General features: G+C 36.4%; 3 protein-coding genes across 5 annotated transcripts in view; 2 read left to right on the top strand and 1 right to left on the bottom strand.

Annotated features, from left to right (window-relative positions):
* fhip1ab (FHF complex subunit HOOK interacting protein 1Ab) overlaps nucleotides 1–14635 on the top strand; it is a 445665-nt gene that overhangs the window by 106673 nt on the left and 324357 nt on the right. The gene's annotated exons all lie outside the window — the stretch shown is intronic.
* Nucleotides 5009–14635, bottom strand: part of si:ch73-290k24.5 — a 22659-nt gene continuing 13032 nt past the window's right edge. The window contains exons 9-15 of the mRNA XM_087307881.1: nucleotides 11249–11364; nucleotides 11000–11152; nucleotides 10585–10680; nucleotides 7915–8033; nucleotides 6016–6174; nucleotides 5692–5807; nucleotides 5009–5529 (exon numbers count right to left, since the gene is read on the bottom strand). Of these exons, the coding sequence (XP_087164007.1) occupies nucleotides 5470–5529; nucleotides 5692–5807; nucleotides 6016–6174; nucleotides 7915–8033; nucleotides 10585–10680; nucleotides 11000–11152; nucleotides 11249–11364 (819 nt within the window). The 3' untranslated portion in view covers nucleotides 5009–5469. The remainder of the gene's footprint in view (nucleotides 5530–5691; nucleotides 5808–6015; nucleotides 6175–7914; nucleotides 8034–10584; nucleotides 10681–10999; nucleotides 11153–11248; nucleotides 11365–14635) is intronic.
* The window catches only part of cyp17a2 (cytochrome P450, family 17, subfamily A, polypeptide 2), a 38260-nt gene continuing 37548 nt past the window's right edge, over nucleotides 13924–14635 (top strand). For all 3 annotated transcript variants that reach the window (XM_087306248.1, XM_087306247.1, XM_087306246.1), the window contains exon 1: nucleotides 13924–14053. The gene's annotated coding sequence lies outside the window, so the exon portion shown is untranslated. The remainder of the gene's footprint in view (nucleotides 14054–14635) is intronic.

Below are 14635 nucleotides of genomic sequence, written 5' to 3'. Positions count from 1 at the left end.
AAAGCTTCTTGATTTAAGCATTTGTAGTTACGTGGACAAGAAATAAGATAAAAAACTTTATATGAACTGCAATAGAAAAAACACATAGTATGAAAGGCAATGCTACAGATTTTCAGCATACTTCAAAATATCTTCTTTTTGTGTTTAACAGAGAACATTTAGAAATATCTTTATGATAATGAGCAGAGATAACGTGAAAAAACACCACAGTAATTTATAGTAAATACTTTAGTGTTTTTAAACCACACTATAGTAAAGTACTTAAATTAATCTGTTGAGGTGATTTTATAGTTGCTATAGTAATACAACAGCTATAGTAATAATTAATCTGTTGTGGTGATTCTGCAGTTGCTATGGTAACACAACGATAGTAATTAATCTGTTGTGGTGATTCTGCAGTTGCTATGGTAACACAACGATAGTAATTAATCTGTTGTGGAGATTCTACAGTTGCTATGGTAATGCAACAACTATAATAATTAATCTGTTTTGGAGATTCTACAGTTGCTATGGTAACACAACGATAGTAATTAATCTGTTTTGGAGATTCTGCAGTTGCTATGGTAATGCAATAACTATAATAATTAATATGTTGTGGTGATTCTGCAGTTGCTATGGTAACAAAAACTATACAAATTAATCTTTTGAGGAGATTCTACAGTTGCTATGGTAATGCAACAACTATAATAATTAATCTGTTGTGGTGATTCTGCGGTTGCTATGGTACAAAGACAACGATAGTAATCAATCTGTTGTGGTGATTCTGCAGTCGCTATGGTAACACAACGATAGTAATTAATCTGTTGTGAGAATTCTCCAGTTGCTATGGTAACAACAACGATAGTAATTAATCTGTTGAATTAATTGTACAGTTGCTATGGTAACGCAACAACTATAGTAATTAATCTGCTATGTTAACACAACGAAAGTAATTAATCTGTTGTGGTGATTCTGCAGTTGCTATGGTAACACAACAACGATAGTAATTATTCTGTTGTGGTGATTCTACAAATGTTATGGTAACACAACAACTATAGTAATTTTCAGCATACTTCACAGTATCTTCTTTTTTGTTTAACAGAAGAACGAAACGCATAGAGGTCTGTAACCCCTTGAGGGAGAGTAAATAATGAGTACATTTTCATTTTGAGGTGAACTGTCCCTTTAATGCCGACTGACGGACTGTAAAAGTGGGTCATACACAGAGGAAAATGTCATGTTTGATTTGTCTATTTTTATAACACGACAGCAGGATATTTTTACACTCACATACAGACACAAACAAATACACTGCAGGATTGCTTCAAAGCGAGTAAGAGCACTTTTAATTCATTTAATTTCGTTTTGTCCACCAGAGGGCAGCAGACTATATTAGTTTTAGACCGTCTGAACTTAAAATTACAATCAAATATAAAAATAAAGCTTTGCTAAATTGGTTGTAAATAAAAGTATTTTCATATTAAAACAAAGTTAAGTCAAATATGAAAAATCAAAATTTTAAATTACGTTTTATCAGTAAATTTAAATGACATTTTGTCTGTTCATTATTTGACCCGACATTGGGTTAAAACAACCCAGCATTTTATAGAGCATGAGAGATTTCAGTGACATACTATTTTAGTGTTTATGTTTTAAATTGTCATGTTTAAATAAAAAAAAAGCAATTAATTGTGTGAATTTACTAGCAGTTTCCGAATGAAAATACATTAAAAGGCAACACTCAGGTACTGTATATTTTTATTTTGCACTTCTACTTTTTTAGACAAAGTACATCATCCATGAAAATGCACCATACATGTTTGTTGTTAAAAGAGGTAATAGTTACACAGATATGTCAAAATAAGCATCTCAACCTTTGTTTATTTAGTGCTAAACTCACTTTACTAGCACTACACAGAGGACTAGCTGCATGTAGACACTTCAGTCACGCTTTACAATGAAGGTCCCTTTAGTTCATGTACTTACTAACACAAGTAAACAATGAACAGTACATCAATGACAGTAATTGATCATCTTTGATAATGAAAATACACTCATTTATTGTTAGATTAAACTCTCTTTTTGGTTTTTATTAATGGTTATTATTAAATATACATTACTGTAAAGTGAGACCAACTCTTCAATAATGAGCAAACAAATATGAACACATCGAGTATTAATAAAGCTCATAATGCTCATGTGCTTCGTAAAAACAAACACAATTTATTTCAGACACATTATTCATATATGGCATAACTCTCTTTTTTTAAACGTTTAAAGTGACATAAAAATCAAGAGTAGAAGATGAAAAGTGCGAGATTTTGTTGATCTTTTTTGTGCCATAGAAAAAGGAAGACATGTAAATACCACAGTGAGTCCACTGATGTGCTCTGAAGATTTTAAAGATGAAAAACATCTTGTTCATATATTAATGTGGCAGTTTATTTGCTCAGACATAATTCGGATTGTCTAAAATAATTTTTTGAAGATTATCATTTGCAAAATAAAGTAGCTTTGGTCCACAATAAAGTTAATCCGCAAACTCTGATGACTCTCCATCTGCTGAGTTTTATAGGGCCCTTTTTGTTGGAAAAGGTCGAATGAAGTGAAATTTCACTTGAAAGACTGGAACTATTCTCTTACGCCATTTTATTTTGAACATGTTTAGAAAATAAGCTTTTTTTCTGTGAATGTGCAAGATTTTCAATTCATTACTGCTATATTAATGAGCAAAGATTCCCACATGAACAATACTGTAGAGATTTATGTAAATACTCAAATTGATCTGTTGTGGTGATTCTACAGTTGCTATGGTAACACGACTTCAGTAATTAATCTGTTGTGGTGATTCTGCAGTTGCTATGGTAACACAACAACTAAAGTAATGTTGTGGTGATTCTGCAGTTGCTATGGTAACAGAACGACTATAGTAATTGATCTGTTGTGGTGATTCTACAATTGCTATGGTAACACATCAACTATAGTAATGTTGTGAAGATTCTGCAGGTGCTATGATAACACAACAGCTATAGTAATGGATCTGTTGTGGTGATTCTGCTGTTTGTACTTTGAATTTCTGCAGTATTTTTCATGTGGGATATTATAATCTTGGTGACGCTGCTAATAATAAGCAAGGGCTTTGTTTTAGTTCACCTCATAGATTGAGCCACATGTGTGCTGAGGTTAAAATATAAACAGTCTGAATGTAGCACTAATGATATGTTCACACACTCCACACACACACAGAATCAGTCCAGATTCCTGATCTTTGAGTTTGTTGAAGACACCCGATGGAAGACGGTTGTGTGTGTGTGTGTGTGTGTGTGTGTGTTTACATGTGTTTGAACAGTACGTGATTCAGTAGTTTACTGCTAGTTATTGCCACAACACCACTACAGCTAAGAGCTCTACACACACTATATTGTGTTCTGTTCCTAAAGCCACTGTAGTGTTAAAGTAAGCTGTCCTGAGTGTTTGTTTGTGGGAGAAGTGTGCCTCTGTCAAAACCCAAACCTCTCAAAAAGTGCAGCGTGTGTGTGTGTGTGTGTGTGTGTGTGTGTGTGTGTGTGTGTGTGTGTGTGTGTGTTTGGCTTTACTTATGTTTAAATGAATGAATTTACATAATAATGTGCTCTTGTGCATTTGCGTGTGTGTGTGTCTGTGTGTGTGTGTGTCTGTGTCTGTGTGTGTGAGTATGTTTGTGCATTTGTGTGTGTGTGTGTTTGTGCCTTTGTGTGTGTTTGTGTGTGTGTGTGTGTGTGTGTGTGTATGTTTGTGCATTTGTATGTGTGTGTTTGTGTGTGTGTGTGTGTGTGTGTGTGTGTGTGTGTGTGTGTGTGTGTGTGTGTGTGTGTGTGTGTGTAAGTATGTTTGTGCATTTGTGTGTGTGTGTGTCTGTGTGTGTGTGTGTCTGTGTCTGTGTGTGTGAGTATGTTTGTGCATTTGTGTGTGTGTGTGTTTGTGCCTTTGTGTGTGTGTGTGTGTGTGTGTGTGTGAGTATGTTTGTGCATTTGTATGTGTGTGTTTGTGTGTGTGTGTGTGTGTGTGTGTGAGTATGTTTGTGCATTTGTGTGTGTGTGTGTGTGTGTGTGTGAGTATGTTTGTGCCTTAGTGTGTATGTGGGTGTGTTTGTGCATTTGTGTGTGTGAGTGTGTTTTTGCCTTTGTGTGTGTGTGTGTGTGTGTGTGTGTGAGTATGTTTGTGCATTTGTGTGTTTCTGTGTGCGTGTGTGTGTGTATGTGTGTGAGTGTGTTTGTGCATTTGTGTGAGTGTGTTTGTGCATTTGTGTGTGTGTGTGTGTGTGTGTGTGTGTGTGTTTGAGTATGTTTGTGCATTTGTGTGTGTGAGTGTGTTTGTGCCTTTGTGTGTGTGTGTGTGTGTGTGTGTTTGGCTTTACTTATGTTTAAATGAATGAATTTACATAATAATGTGCTCTTGTGCATTTGTGTGTGTGTGTCTGTGTGTGTGTGTGTGTGTGTTTGTGCCTTTGTGTGTGTGTGTGTGTGTGTGTGTGTGTGTGTGTGTGTGTGTGTGTGTGTGTGTGTGAGTATGTTTGTGCATTTGTATGTGTGTGTTTGTGTGTGTATGTATGTGTGTGTGTGTGTGTGTGTGTGTGTGTGTGTGTGTGTGTGAGTATGTTTGTGCATTTGTGTGTGTGTGTGTGTGTGTGTGTGTTTGTGCCTTAGTGTGTATGTGGGTGTGTTTGTGCATTTGTGTGTGTGAGTGTGTTTGTGCCTTTGTGTGTGTGTGTGTGTGTGTGTGTGTGTGTGTGTGTGTGTGTGTGAGTATGTTTGTGCATTTGTGTGTTTCTGTGTGCGTGTGTGTGTGTGTGTGTGTGTGAGTGTGTTTGTGCATTTGTGTGTGTGTGTGAGTGTGTTTGTGCATTTTGTGTGTGTGTGTGTGTGTGAGTATGTTTGTGATTTGTGTGTTTCTGTGTGTGTGTGTGTGTGCATTTGTGTGTGTCTGTGTTTGTGTGTGTGAGTGTGTTTGTTCATTTGTGTGTGTGTGTGTGTGTGTGTGTTTGTGCCTGTGTGTTTAACATTTGTGCATGTGTGTATATTTGTGCATGTGTGTGTGTGTGCCAGAGTGTGTGTTTGTGTGTTTGTCCGTGTGTGTATGCGTGCATGTGTTTGTGCATGCATGCGTATGTTCATGTGTGTGTTTGCACATGTGTGTTTGTTTGTGCATGAGTGTCAGTGTTTTTGCATATGTTTGTGTGTGTGTGCATGCATACGCGTGTGCACTTTTATGTGTGTGTGTGCACCTGTGCACTTGTATTTGTGTTTGCGCATGTGTGTGTGTGTGTGAGCATTTGTGTCTGAAGATGATTGTGTGTGTGTGTGTGTGTGTGTGTGTGTGTGTGCATATATGTGTGTGCATCTGTGAGTTTGTGTGTGTTTTTGTGAAATTGTACATGTGTGTTTGTGTGTGTGTTTGTTTGTGCATGTGTGTGTGTGTGTGTGCATCAGATTGTCACAGTAACGTGTATTTTCAGGGTTTGTCCACTTTGATCTGAAGGACGTCACACAGGCCGGGTCTCTTTCTCAACGCCTGCAGGAGTACAAACACACACACACACACACACACACACACACACACACACACACACACACACACACACACACACACACACACACACACACACATTCAATATTCATTACACTCTTTTAACACTTAAGCAACTAAATGATCTGAACTCCAGCAGTGTTTGACCTGTAGATTGTTGACGATCTCCTCAAATAATCTCTTGGCCTCTTCATTTTCAGCATCCTCAAAGTAATCCGCTATAGACAACTGAACCACCACACACTTCAGACTCGGACACACACCTCACACACACACACAGAAAAAGAGAGAGAACGCACTAAATGATGTCTCTGCATTGTAGATGAATAAATACATGCAAAACAGAAGTGACCAATCATAAGGCACATGCTAATATAAAAACTAATGTTAAATGATTATTAACGGAAGTCTCCTTCAGTGTTTTAACTCGACCGATCATTAGTGTATGCTGCAGGGTTGTGTGTCTCTCACTTGTGAAGTGCAGGATAGCTTTAGCGGTGACGGGTGTGCAGATGAATGCCAGTGTGTGTAGCTGCTGAAGGCCGTCTCTGCAGATCTCTAGCGCCGCCTCCTGGTTCAGTTCATTCATATGATGGAGCTCCAGCACACACAGATTCACACAGTTCCTTACTGCACACACAAGAACAACACATTAAGTAGACACTCGCAAACTCATTCATGTGTGTTGGAGAACCAGCGGCCTGTATCAAGATGCTGGCTTAACAAACTCAGAATTACAATGTTGGTTTACAAACCAAATAAGTGCAGTTTTGTTCTGGTTATGTTCAGATTATGTTCAGATCATGATCAGATTATGAACAGGTTATGTTCTAGTTAAGTTCTGGTTATGTTCAAATTATGTTCTTATTAATATTATTTTCTTTATGTTCAGGTTATGTTCTTGTTATGTTCAGGAACTAACTAAATATTTTATCATTATAACATAACATGAACATAATCTCAACGTAACTACAACAAAATCTAAATTTAACCAGAACATAATCTAAATATAACTAAAAGATAGTCTGAACATAACTAGAACATAAACTGAACATAGCCTGAACAATCTAAATACAACCAAACATCATCTAAATATAACTAAAACATAAACTAAACATAACCTGAGCATAATCTGAACATAGCCTTACATAAAATGAACATAGCCTAAACATAATCTGTGTATAACCAGAACATGAGATAAAGATAGCCTTACATAATTGTAACATATTTTGAATTCAACCAGAACATAATCTCACTATAACAAGAACCTAAACTGAACATAGCCTAAACATAAACTGAACAAAGTCAGAACATAATCTGAATATAACCAGCACATATGCTGAACATAGCCTGTACATAAACGAAACATAGCCTAAACATAATCTAAATATAACCAAAACCTAAATTGAACATAGTCTGAATGTAAACTGAACATAATCTAAATACAGTCAGAACATAACCTGAACATAGCCTTACATAAACTGAACATAGCCTAAACATAAACCGAACATAGCCAAAACATAATCTGAATATAACCAGAACATCACCTAAACATAGCCTGAATATAATCTGAATATTATCAGAACTTAAGCCGAACATAGCCCGAATATAATCTTAACATAACCAGAACATAAACTGACTATAACTACAACATAATCTGAATTTAACCAGAACATAACCTAAATATAACCAGAACCTAAACTGAACATAGCCTAAACATAAACTGAACATAGCCAAAACATAATCTGAATATAACCAGAACATAATCTAAATATAACCAGAACATAAACTGAACATAGCCTGAACATGAACCGAACATAGCCTGAACATAATCTGAAAATAATCAGAACATAAGCCGAACATAGCCTGAATATAATCTTGACATAACAAGAACATAAACTGAACATAAATACATCATAATCTGAATTTAACCAGAACATAACCTGAATATACCCAGAATCTAAACTGAACATAGCCTGAACGTAAACTAAACATAGCCTAAACATAGCCAGAACACAATCTGAACATAGCTTGAACATTATCTGAACATAAACTGAACATAAACTGAATATAACCAGGACATAATCTGAACATATACTGAATGTAATCTGAACATAACCAGAACATAACATGAGCATAATCTGAACAAAAACAGAACATATCTACAACATAATCTGAACATAACCTGAACTGTAGCAGATTATCAGATTTTCAAAATACCATGGCAACAAAGATTGATTAAAGCTTAGATAACTTCATAGTACTAAATCCCAGGATTAGTGCCATCTAAACTGAAATTTACCTTGGCTAGCAAGCGAATCTAACTACACAACATTAAACACAAACTCACAAACCACTCCTGTCACTCACCCAGAGAAGCCAATCCCTGCACACCACAGCCGGCTCCGCCCACACCCACCCGGCACAGATTCGGCCAGCAGCGGCCAATCAGCTGCAAGCATCGGTTACTGAAGCGACTGGGCTGCAGGCTGGACAGAACAGAGGCAGGGCTTCAGTGGTCATGTGACAGTAGACATGCTTCGATTACCCCTCAAACTGTACAAAGTAAAGTTGACTATACGCCTAATTGAAACATCCCAACATATTTTGATCATTTAAAATTTGCGCTAACTAAAAATTAGCAAAAATACTCATATATTGCAAAAAAAGCTTTTTGCTAGAATGACGAGGATTTCGGGCAGCTCATAAAGTAATCATTTATTTAGTATGTTGATGTACTTTTAACTGGAAATGAATATAGAGTAGGGGGTGGGGCTTTATTTTGCGCATCAACAGAAAACTAAAGGTAAGACGGGTGGGGCTAAGAATATTGTGGGTGGAGAACTGACATCATCTTAGAAGGAGCCAATCCAATCCAGACTGAAGATTACCAAAACAAGTTTTTTTGTTCTGCCAATAGAGTTTTTATCTACATTTAAATAAATATATGTTCGATTATATTCTGACACGGCTGTATATGGGCTGATTAGTTATTAGTCTAAAGAATAACAATGTGCGTTCGCACAAAAAAATTATTTACAAGAATTTTTTACTAGTTCGTACGATTGCTTTCAAACATTTTACTATAATTTTCATATCCTCCAACAAGGGGAGGGTTTATGGGTGTGGTTTGGGGCCACGCCTCCTTTTTAAAATCTTACTTTTTTTTTAAAAGAACAAAATTGCGTGAATTTGTGTACGAATTAGTAACTTTTCTGCAATGCATAAAATGGTTACGTTTTATCGCGAGATCCAGCTGAACCTACCACTCATTGGAGGATTAGAAAATGATAGTAAAATGTATGAAGGAGATTGTACAAGTTAATTTTAAAAGTAAAAGATTTTATACAAATCAAACAATATAATTAGCCACTAAATCAAAAAGTTACGAATTGCTGTTAGGTTGCGTTGGTTTATTTGCAGAGATTGCGTTGCGTTAGGTTGCGTTGGTTTGTTTGTAGAGATTGCGTTGCGTTAGATTGCATTGTTTTATTTGTAGATATTACGTTGCGTTAGATTGCGTTGGTTTATTTGTAGAGATTGCGTTGCGTTAGATTGCGTTGGTTTATTTGTAGAGATTGCGTTGCGTTAGATTGCGTTGGTTTATTTGTAGAGATTGCGTTGCGTTAGATTGCGTTGGTTTTTTTGTAGAGATTGCGTTGCGTTAGATTGTGTTGGTTTATTTGTAGAGATTGCGTTGTGTTAGATTGCGTTGGTTTATTTGTAGAGATTGCGTTGCGTTAGATTGCATTGTTTTATTTGTAGATATTACGTTGCGTTAGATTGCGTTGGTTTATTTGTAGAGATTGCGTTGCGTTAGATTGCATTGGTTTATTTGTAGAAATTGCGTTGCGTTAGATTGCGTTGGTTTATTTGTAGAGATTGCGTTGCGTTAGATTGCGTTGGTTTATTTGTAGAGATTGCGTTGCGTTAGATTGCGTTGGTTTATTTGTAGAGATTGCGTTGCGTTAGATTGCGTTGGTTTATTTGTAGAGATTGCGTTGCGTTAGATTGCATTGGTTTATTTGTAGAGATTGCGTTGCGTTAGATTGCATTGGTTTATTTGTAGAGATTGCGTTGCGTTAGATTGCATTGGTTTATTTGTAGAAATTGCGTTGCGTTAGATTGCATTGGTTTATTTGTAGAGATTGTGTTGCGTTAGATTGCGTTGGTTTATTTGTAGAGATTGCGTTGCGTTAGATTGCATTGGTTTATTTGTAGAGATTGCGTTGCGTTAGATTGCGTTGGTTTATTTGTAGAGATTGCGTTGCGTTAGATTGCATTGGTTTATTTGTAGAAATTGCGTTGCGTTAGATTGCGTTGGTTTATGTGTAGAGATTGCGTTGCGTTAGATTGCGTTGGTTTATTTGTAGAGATTGCGTTGCGTTAGATTGCGTTGGTTTGTTTGTAGAGATTGCGTTGCGTTAGATTGCATTGTTTTATTTGTAGATATTACGTTGCGTTAGATTGCGTTGGTTTATTTGTAGAGATTGCGTTGCGTTAGATTGCATTGGTTTATTTGTAGAGATTGCGTTGCGTTAGATTGCATTGGTTTATTTGTAGAAATTGCGTTGCGTTAGATTGCATTGGTTTATTTGTAGAGATTGCGTTGCGTTAGATTGCGTTGGTTTATTTGTAGAGATTGCGTTGCGTTAGATTGCATTGGTTTATTTGTAGAGATTGCGTTGCGTTAGATTGCGTTGGTTTATTTGTAGAGATTGCGTTGCGTTAGATTGCATTGGTTTATTTGTAGAAATTGCGTTGCGTTAGATTGCGTTGGTTTATGTGTAGAGATTGCGTTGCGTTAGATTGCGTTGGTTTATTTGTAGAGATTGCGTTGCGTTAGATTGCGTTGGTTTATTTGTAGAGATTGCGTTGCGTTAGATTGCGTTGGTTTATTTGTAGAGATTGCGTTGCGTTAGATTGCATTGGTTTATTTGTAGAATTTTTGCTCGACTGCACTGCAACTGCTCATCTGGAAATGAGACAATATTGTTTTTTATCTACATTGAAATAAATATATATGTTATAAATTCTGACCACGGCTGTATGGGAGCGATTCGTAGCGCAGTGATGTCTCGACATCCTGCGCCCAGAGCCCAGATCACCTCCTGACCCACTGGATCTGACGCACTCCTGAAACAATCAAAACCATTACAAACACACCACAGAAATAACACACATCATAATAACATTTATTAAAGAGCTTAATAAAATTATTAAAGAGTATCAATAAGCGCATGAAAGAAGTTACACTATGGATGTTTTACTCAGCTTTTGCATACGATTTTCATTATTAAATGTAATTGTTTGTGACTCATTGTGTTGTAGCTACGTTTGTAATGTAATAACTGTAATTCTTTTATCTGTAAAACAGAACTCGTACAGTATTTTCCGAATAATATCTAAAGTTTAAATATCTGCGATGTGTGTATTGTATATGTGTTTCTGTCACCTGTATGTGAGCGACTGCAGTGAGCGGCAGTGACAGCTGACGAGCCACAAACACCTGTCCGTCAAAATATTCGAGCAATTAGAGATGCTCAAAACCACCAGACTCCGCCCTGCTGCCTTTAGCACCGCCTCCAGTCCCGCCTCCAGTCCGCCCCTCATCAAAGACACAAGACAGGCAGCTCATTAAACACTCGTTCCTCAAACAGAAGCGGTTTTTTTTTTCAGCGTGATCAAACTAAATATGCTCTACCTGGTGCTTCGGATGTACTCGTCTTTGCTTTCTTTCTTGGCTCGAGCTCGTGGTTTAAGGTTCTGAAGAACGAGACACTGAGTCTGACTGCACCACTGAGACAGAGTCTGCAGAAACTACACACAAACACACACACAATGAAACAAAACATTGGTGTTGGGCGAAGCGAGGCTTTGTGAAACACTCAAACAGGTGAAGCAAATGTTTCAAAGCTTCGAAATATTTCAAAACCCGTCTCTACTGGTCATTTTTATGCATTGCTCTGGAACAGCTTCAGCAAAGACACAGTACAGCAAATTAAGGTATTAAACCTGCTGTTGTAGAGTCGAGTGTTCGAGAGATTTCGTGAAGCTGAGAGAGTTACATGCAGAGATAATGGGTTTGAATCCAGGGTGATGCAGCTGTAGATGTTAGTTTTTAAATGCTCTGTTCTTGTTACGTGTTTTAACATTGGTCTGACATCAGAACAGGGGCGAAGCAACCGGTGGGGGACGGGAAGATTCGTCCCCCTCACTTTTAGAGACAGACCATTTAGAAACAGGTGATTAATAATAAAATTAATGTCAAATTTTGAATCTCATTCAGCTTTTCCCCCTCCACTTTTAAAGTGTCCGCTACACCCCTCCATCCAAATGAACACTTTATGAATACAAATGTCTTGATTTGGTCATAAAATATTAACATTAATAAAATACATAAAGTCATAATTTCAGAATATTTGTATTCATCAGGATTTGAACTCGAGCTATTGCACACGCACGGCCCACCAAGCTACATGAGATTATTCAGGGTTTTTTTTCCCCGTCAGTCAAACACAGATTCGCCAGGTCTCGAAACGCTTCTGAAATCGCTTTAGTCAAGTAAACTGCTGTTTCAAAACTGTTTTTTTTTTGCAAATTGTATACTCTAATAGAAATCTGATACAGGGAAATACATGCAAATTACATATATGACACGTGACAAGCTCATTTTTGGATATATGTGCATATATATTTCATTATATAGGCAACATACATTTAGAAATATTATAATAATGGCAATATAATATATATATATATATACACACACAGTTAAGGTGAGAATTATTCGCCCCCTTGTTTATTTTTCCCCCATTTTTCTGTTTATCAGAGAGCAGATTTCTTCAACACATTTCTAATCATGCTAGTGTTAATAACTCATCTCTAATAACTGATTTATTTTCTCTTTGTCATGATGACAGTAAATAATATTAGACTAGATATTCTTCAAGACACTTCTATACAGCTTAAAGTGACATGTAAAGGCTTCACTAGGGTAATTAGGCAGGTTAGGGTAATTAGGCAAGTTATTGAATAATGATGGTTTGTTCTGGAGACTATCGAGAACAAATATAGCTCAAAGTGGCAAATTCAGACTTTCTCCAGAAGAAAAAATATAATCAGACATACTGTGAATGGGGGCGAATAATTCTGACTTCAGCTGTATATATATATATATATATATATATATATATATATATATGCAGTATTTTCAGATATATGTTGCATATATGGTGAGGCAGTGGCGCAGTAGGTAGTGCTGTCGCCTCACAGCAAGAAGGTCGCTGGTTCGAGCCTCGGCTCAGTTGGTGTTTCTGTGTGGAGTTTGCATGTTCTCCCTGTGTTGGTGTGGGTTTCCTCCGGATGCTCCGGTTTCCCCCACAGTCCAAACACGTGCAGTGCAGGTGAATTGGGTAGGCTAAATTGTCCGTAGTGTGTGTGTGTGTGTGTGTGTGAATGTGTGTGTGGATGTTTCCCAGAGATGGGTTGCAGCTGGATGGGCATCCGCTGTGTAAAAACTTGCTGGATAAGTTGGCGGTTCATTACGCTGTGGCGACCCCGGATTAATAAAGGGACTAAGCTGACAAGAAAAGGAATTAATGTTGCATGTATGACCAAATATATGACATATTTTGAAATATTGAAAAAAAAATGTAAAAATGTTTACATATATATTTTTCAAATATGTATGTATAGATATATTATGTAAGTGTCATCTTGCAATATTTAGAAATATATGTTGTACTGTATTTGTCATGTATTTGATATGAAATACAAATATGAATAATGTACTGTACATGTTTTCCATCATGTATCATATTTCTATTTGCATAAAACAGAAACAATAACAGAAAAGGTGCACTGTATTAAACTAAATCAAAGAACTGCTATATAAATATATAGGTAAAGTAATAAGACAATTTCAGGTGCAAATATCAATGAATTATTCCCAAATTAAGTTTAAAGAAATAGTTCTTGATCATTACAGCTGGTCTGGTGCTATACAGTGGTCTGAACTCTGCTGCTGTTTAACAGCAACGTCTTTATCATTATCTTTATAGTTATTGAGACTAAAATCTTTTTTTTTTGTATAGTTTCCTAATATATGATAATTAATAGAGAGATCAGAGTTTGTGATGAATTGGCTCTTCAGTGTTTGAACTCTCAGTAATGATTAAATCACACTGAACTGAGCTAAACTGAACTGAACTTAAACACTAAAACCTGAACCACACTGTTCCAGTTACTATGACCATTTATGTGAAGCTGCTTTGACACAATCTACATTGTAAAGCGCTATACAAATAAAGCTGAATTGAATTGAATTGAATTGATTTTACCTTGAGAGAAAAAACAGTGTTTGTGTTTGCGCCCTCTAGTGGACTGGAGGATTTAGTGTTGCTAGTTACAGCATTAGCTCTTTAGCCTTTGTCAGCTGGAGAAGCCATTTGAAAGTTGTTTGCAGGCTGTTTTTGGAACTAACGGATGTAAATATCCTTCTGAACAGGTAAAACTTTGGTCTTTTGTTCATATTAATGATGTTTGCTGGTTTGGTCTTCTGGGGGATTTGCTCTGGCTGGTTTTGTTGTCGTTTGTTGGATTGAGGATGTGCAGATATTGCTGTGATTACTTGTTATTTGTTTGACTGACTATCAGACATTGATTTAGTCATGTTTAGATGAAATTCTGCTCACTGTGTGCTTGTTTTTAGAGACTGTTGTTGTGATGGTGGATATTCCTTTGCTTAATTCCCCAGATTTATGCATTCGATATAACAAGTAAAAGTTAAATTTTCTGATACGTGAGAAGCAATAAAATGAATGTTACATCAACATTTAATTTGTGAAGACTTTTACATTGCAGGTATATGCCTTTCTTCCTCGTTTTTGTCTTGTTTTTAGTCTAAATATCTACAAATCAGCAAGAAAAGTGAAAAGTTATTGTTTTTGTTTCAAGAAATCATTCAAATGTAAGTGAGTTTTTCCTTAAAGCAAGCAAAATAATCCTACTTCAATCTGAAAATAAGATATTTTGCTCACACCACTGGCAGATTTCTTAGTTTGCTTAAAGAAAGATTTCCTTGAATTAA

The sequence above is a fragment of the Danio rerio genome, chromosome 23, assembly GCF_052040795.2.
Source record: "Danio rerio strain M-AB ecotype USA chromosome 23, GRCz13ab, whole genome shotgun sequence".
Classification (NCBI taxonomy): Eukaryota; Metazoa; Chordata; class Actinopteri; order Cypriniformes; family Danionidae; genus Danio; species Danio rerio.
Note: the sequence above shows the minus strand (reverse complement) of the source record. Positions and strands in the feature narration are given on the sequence as shown.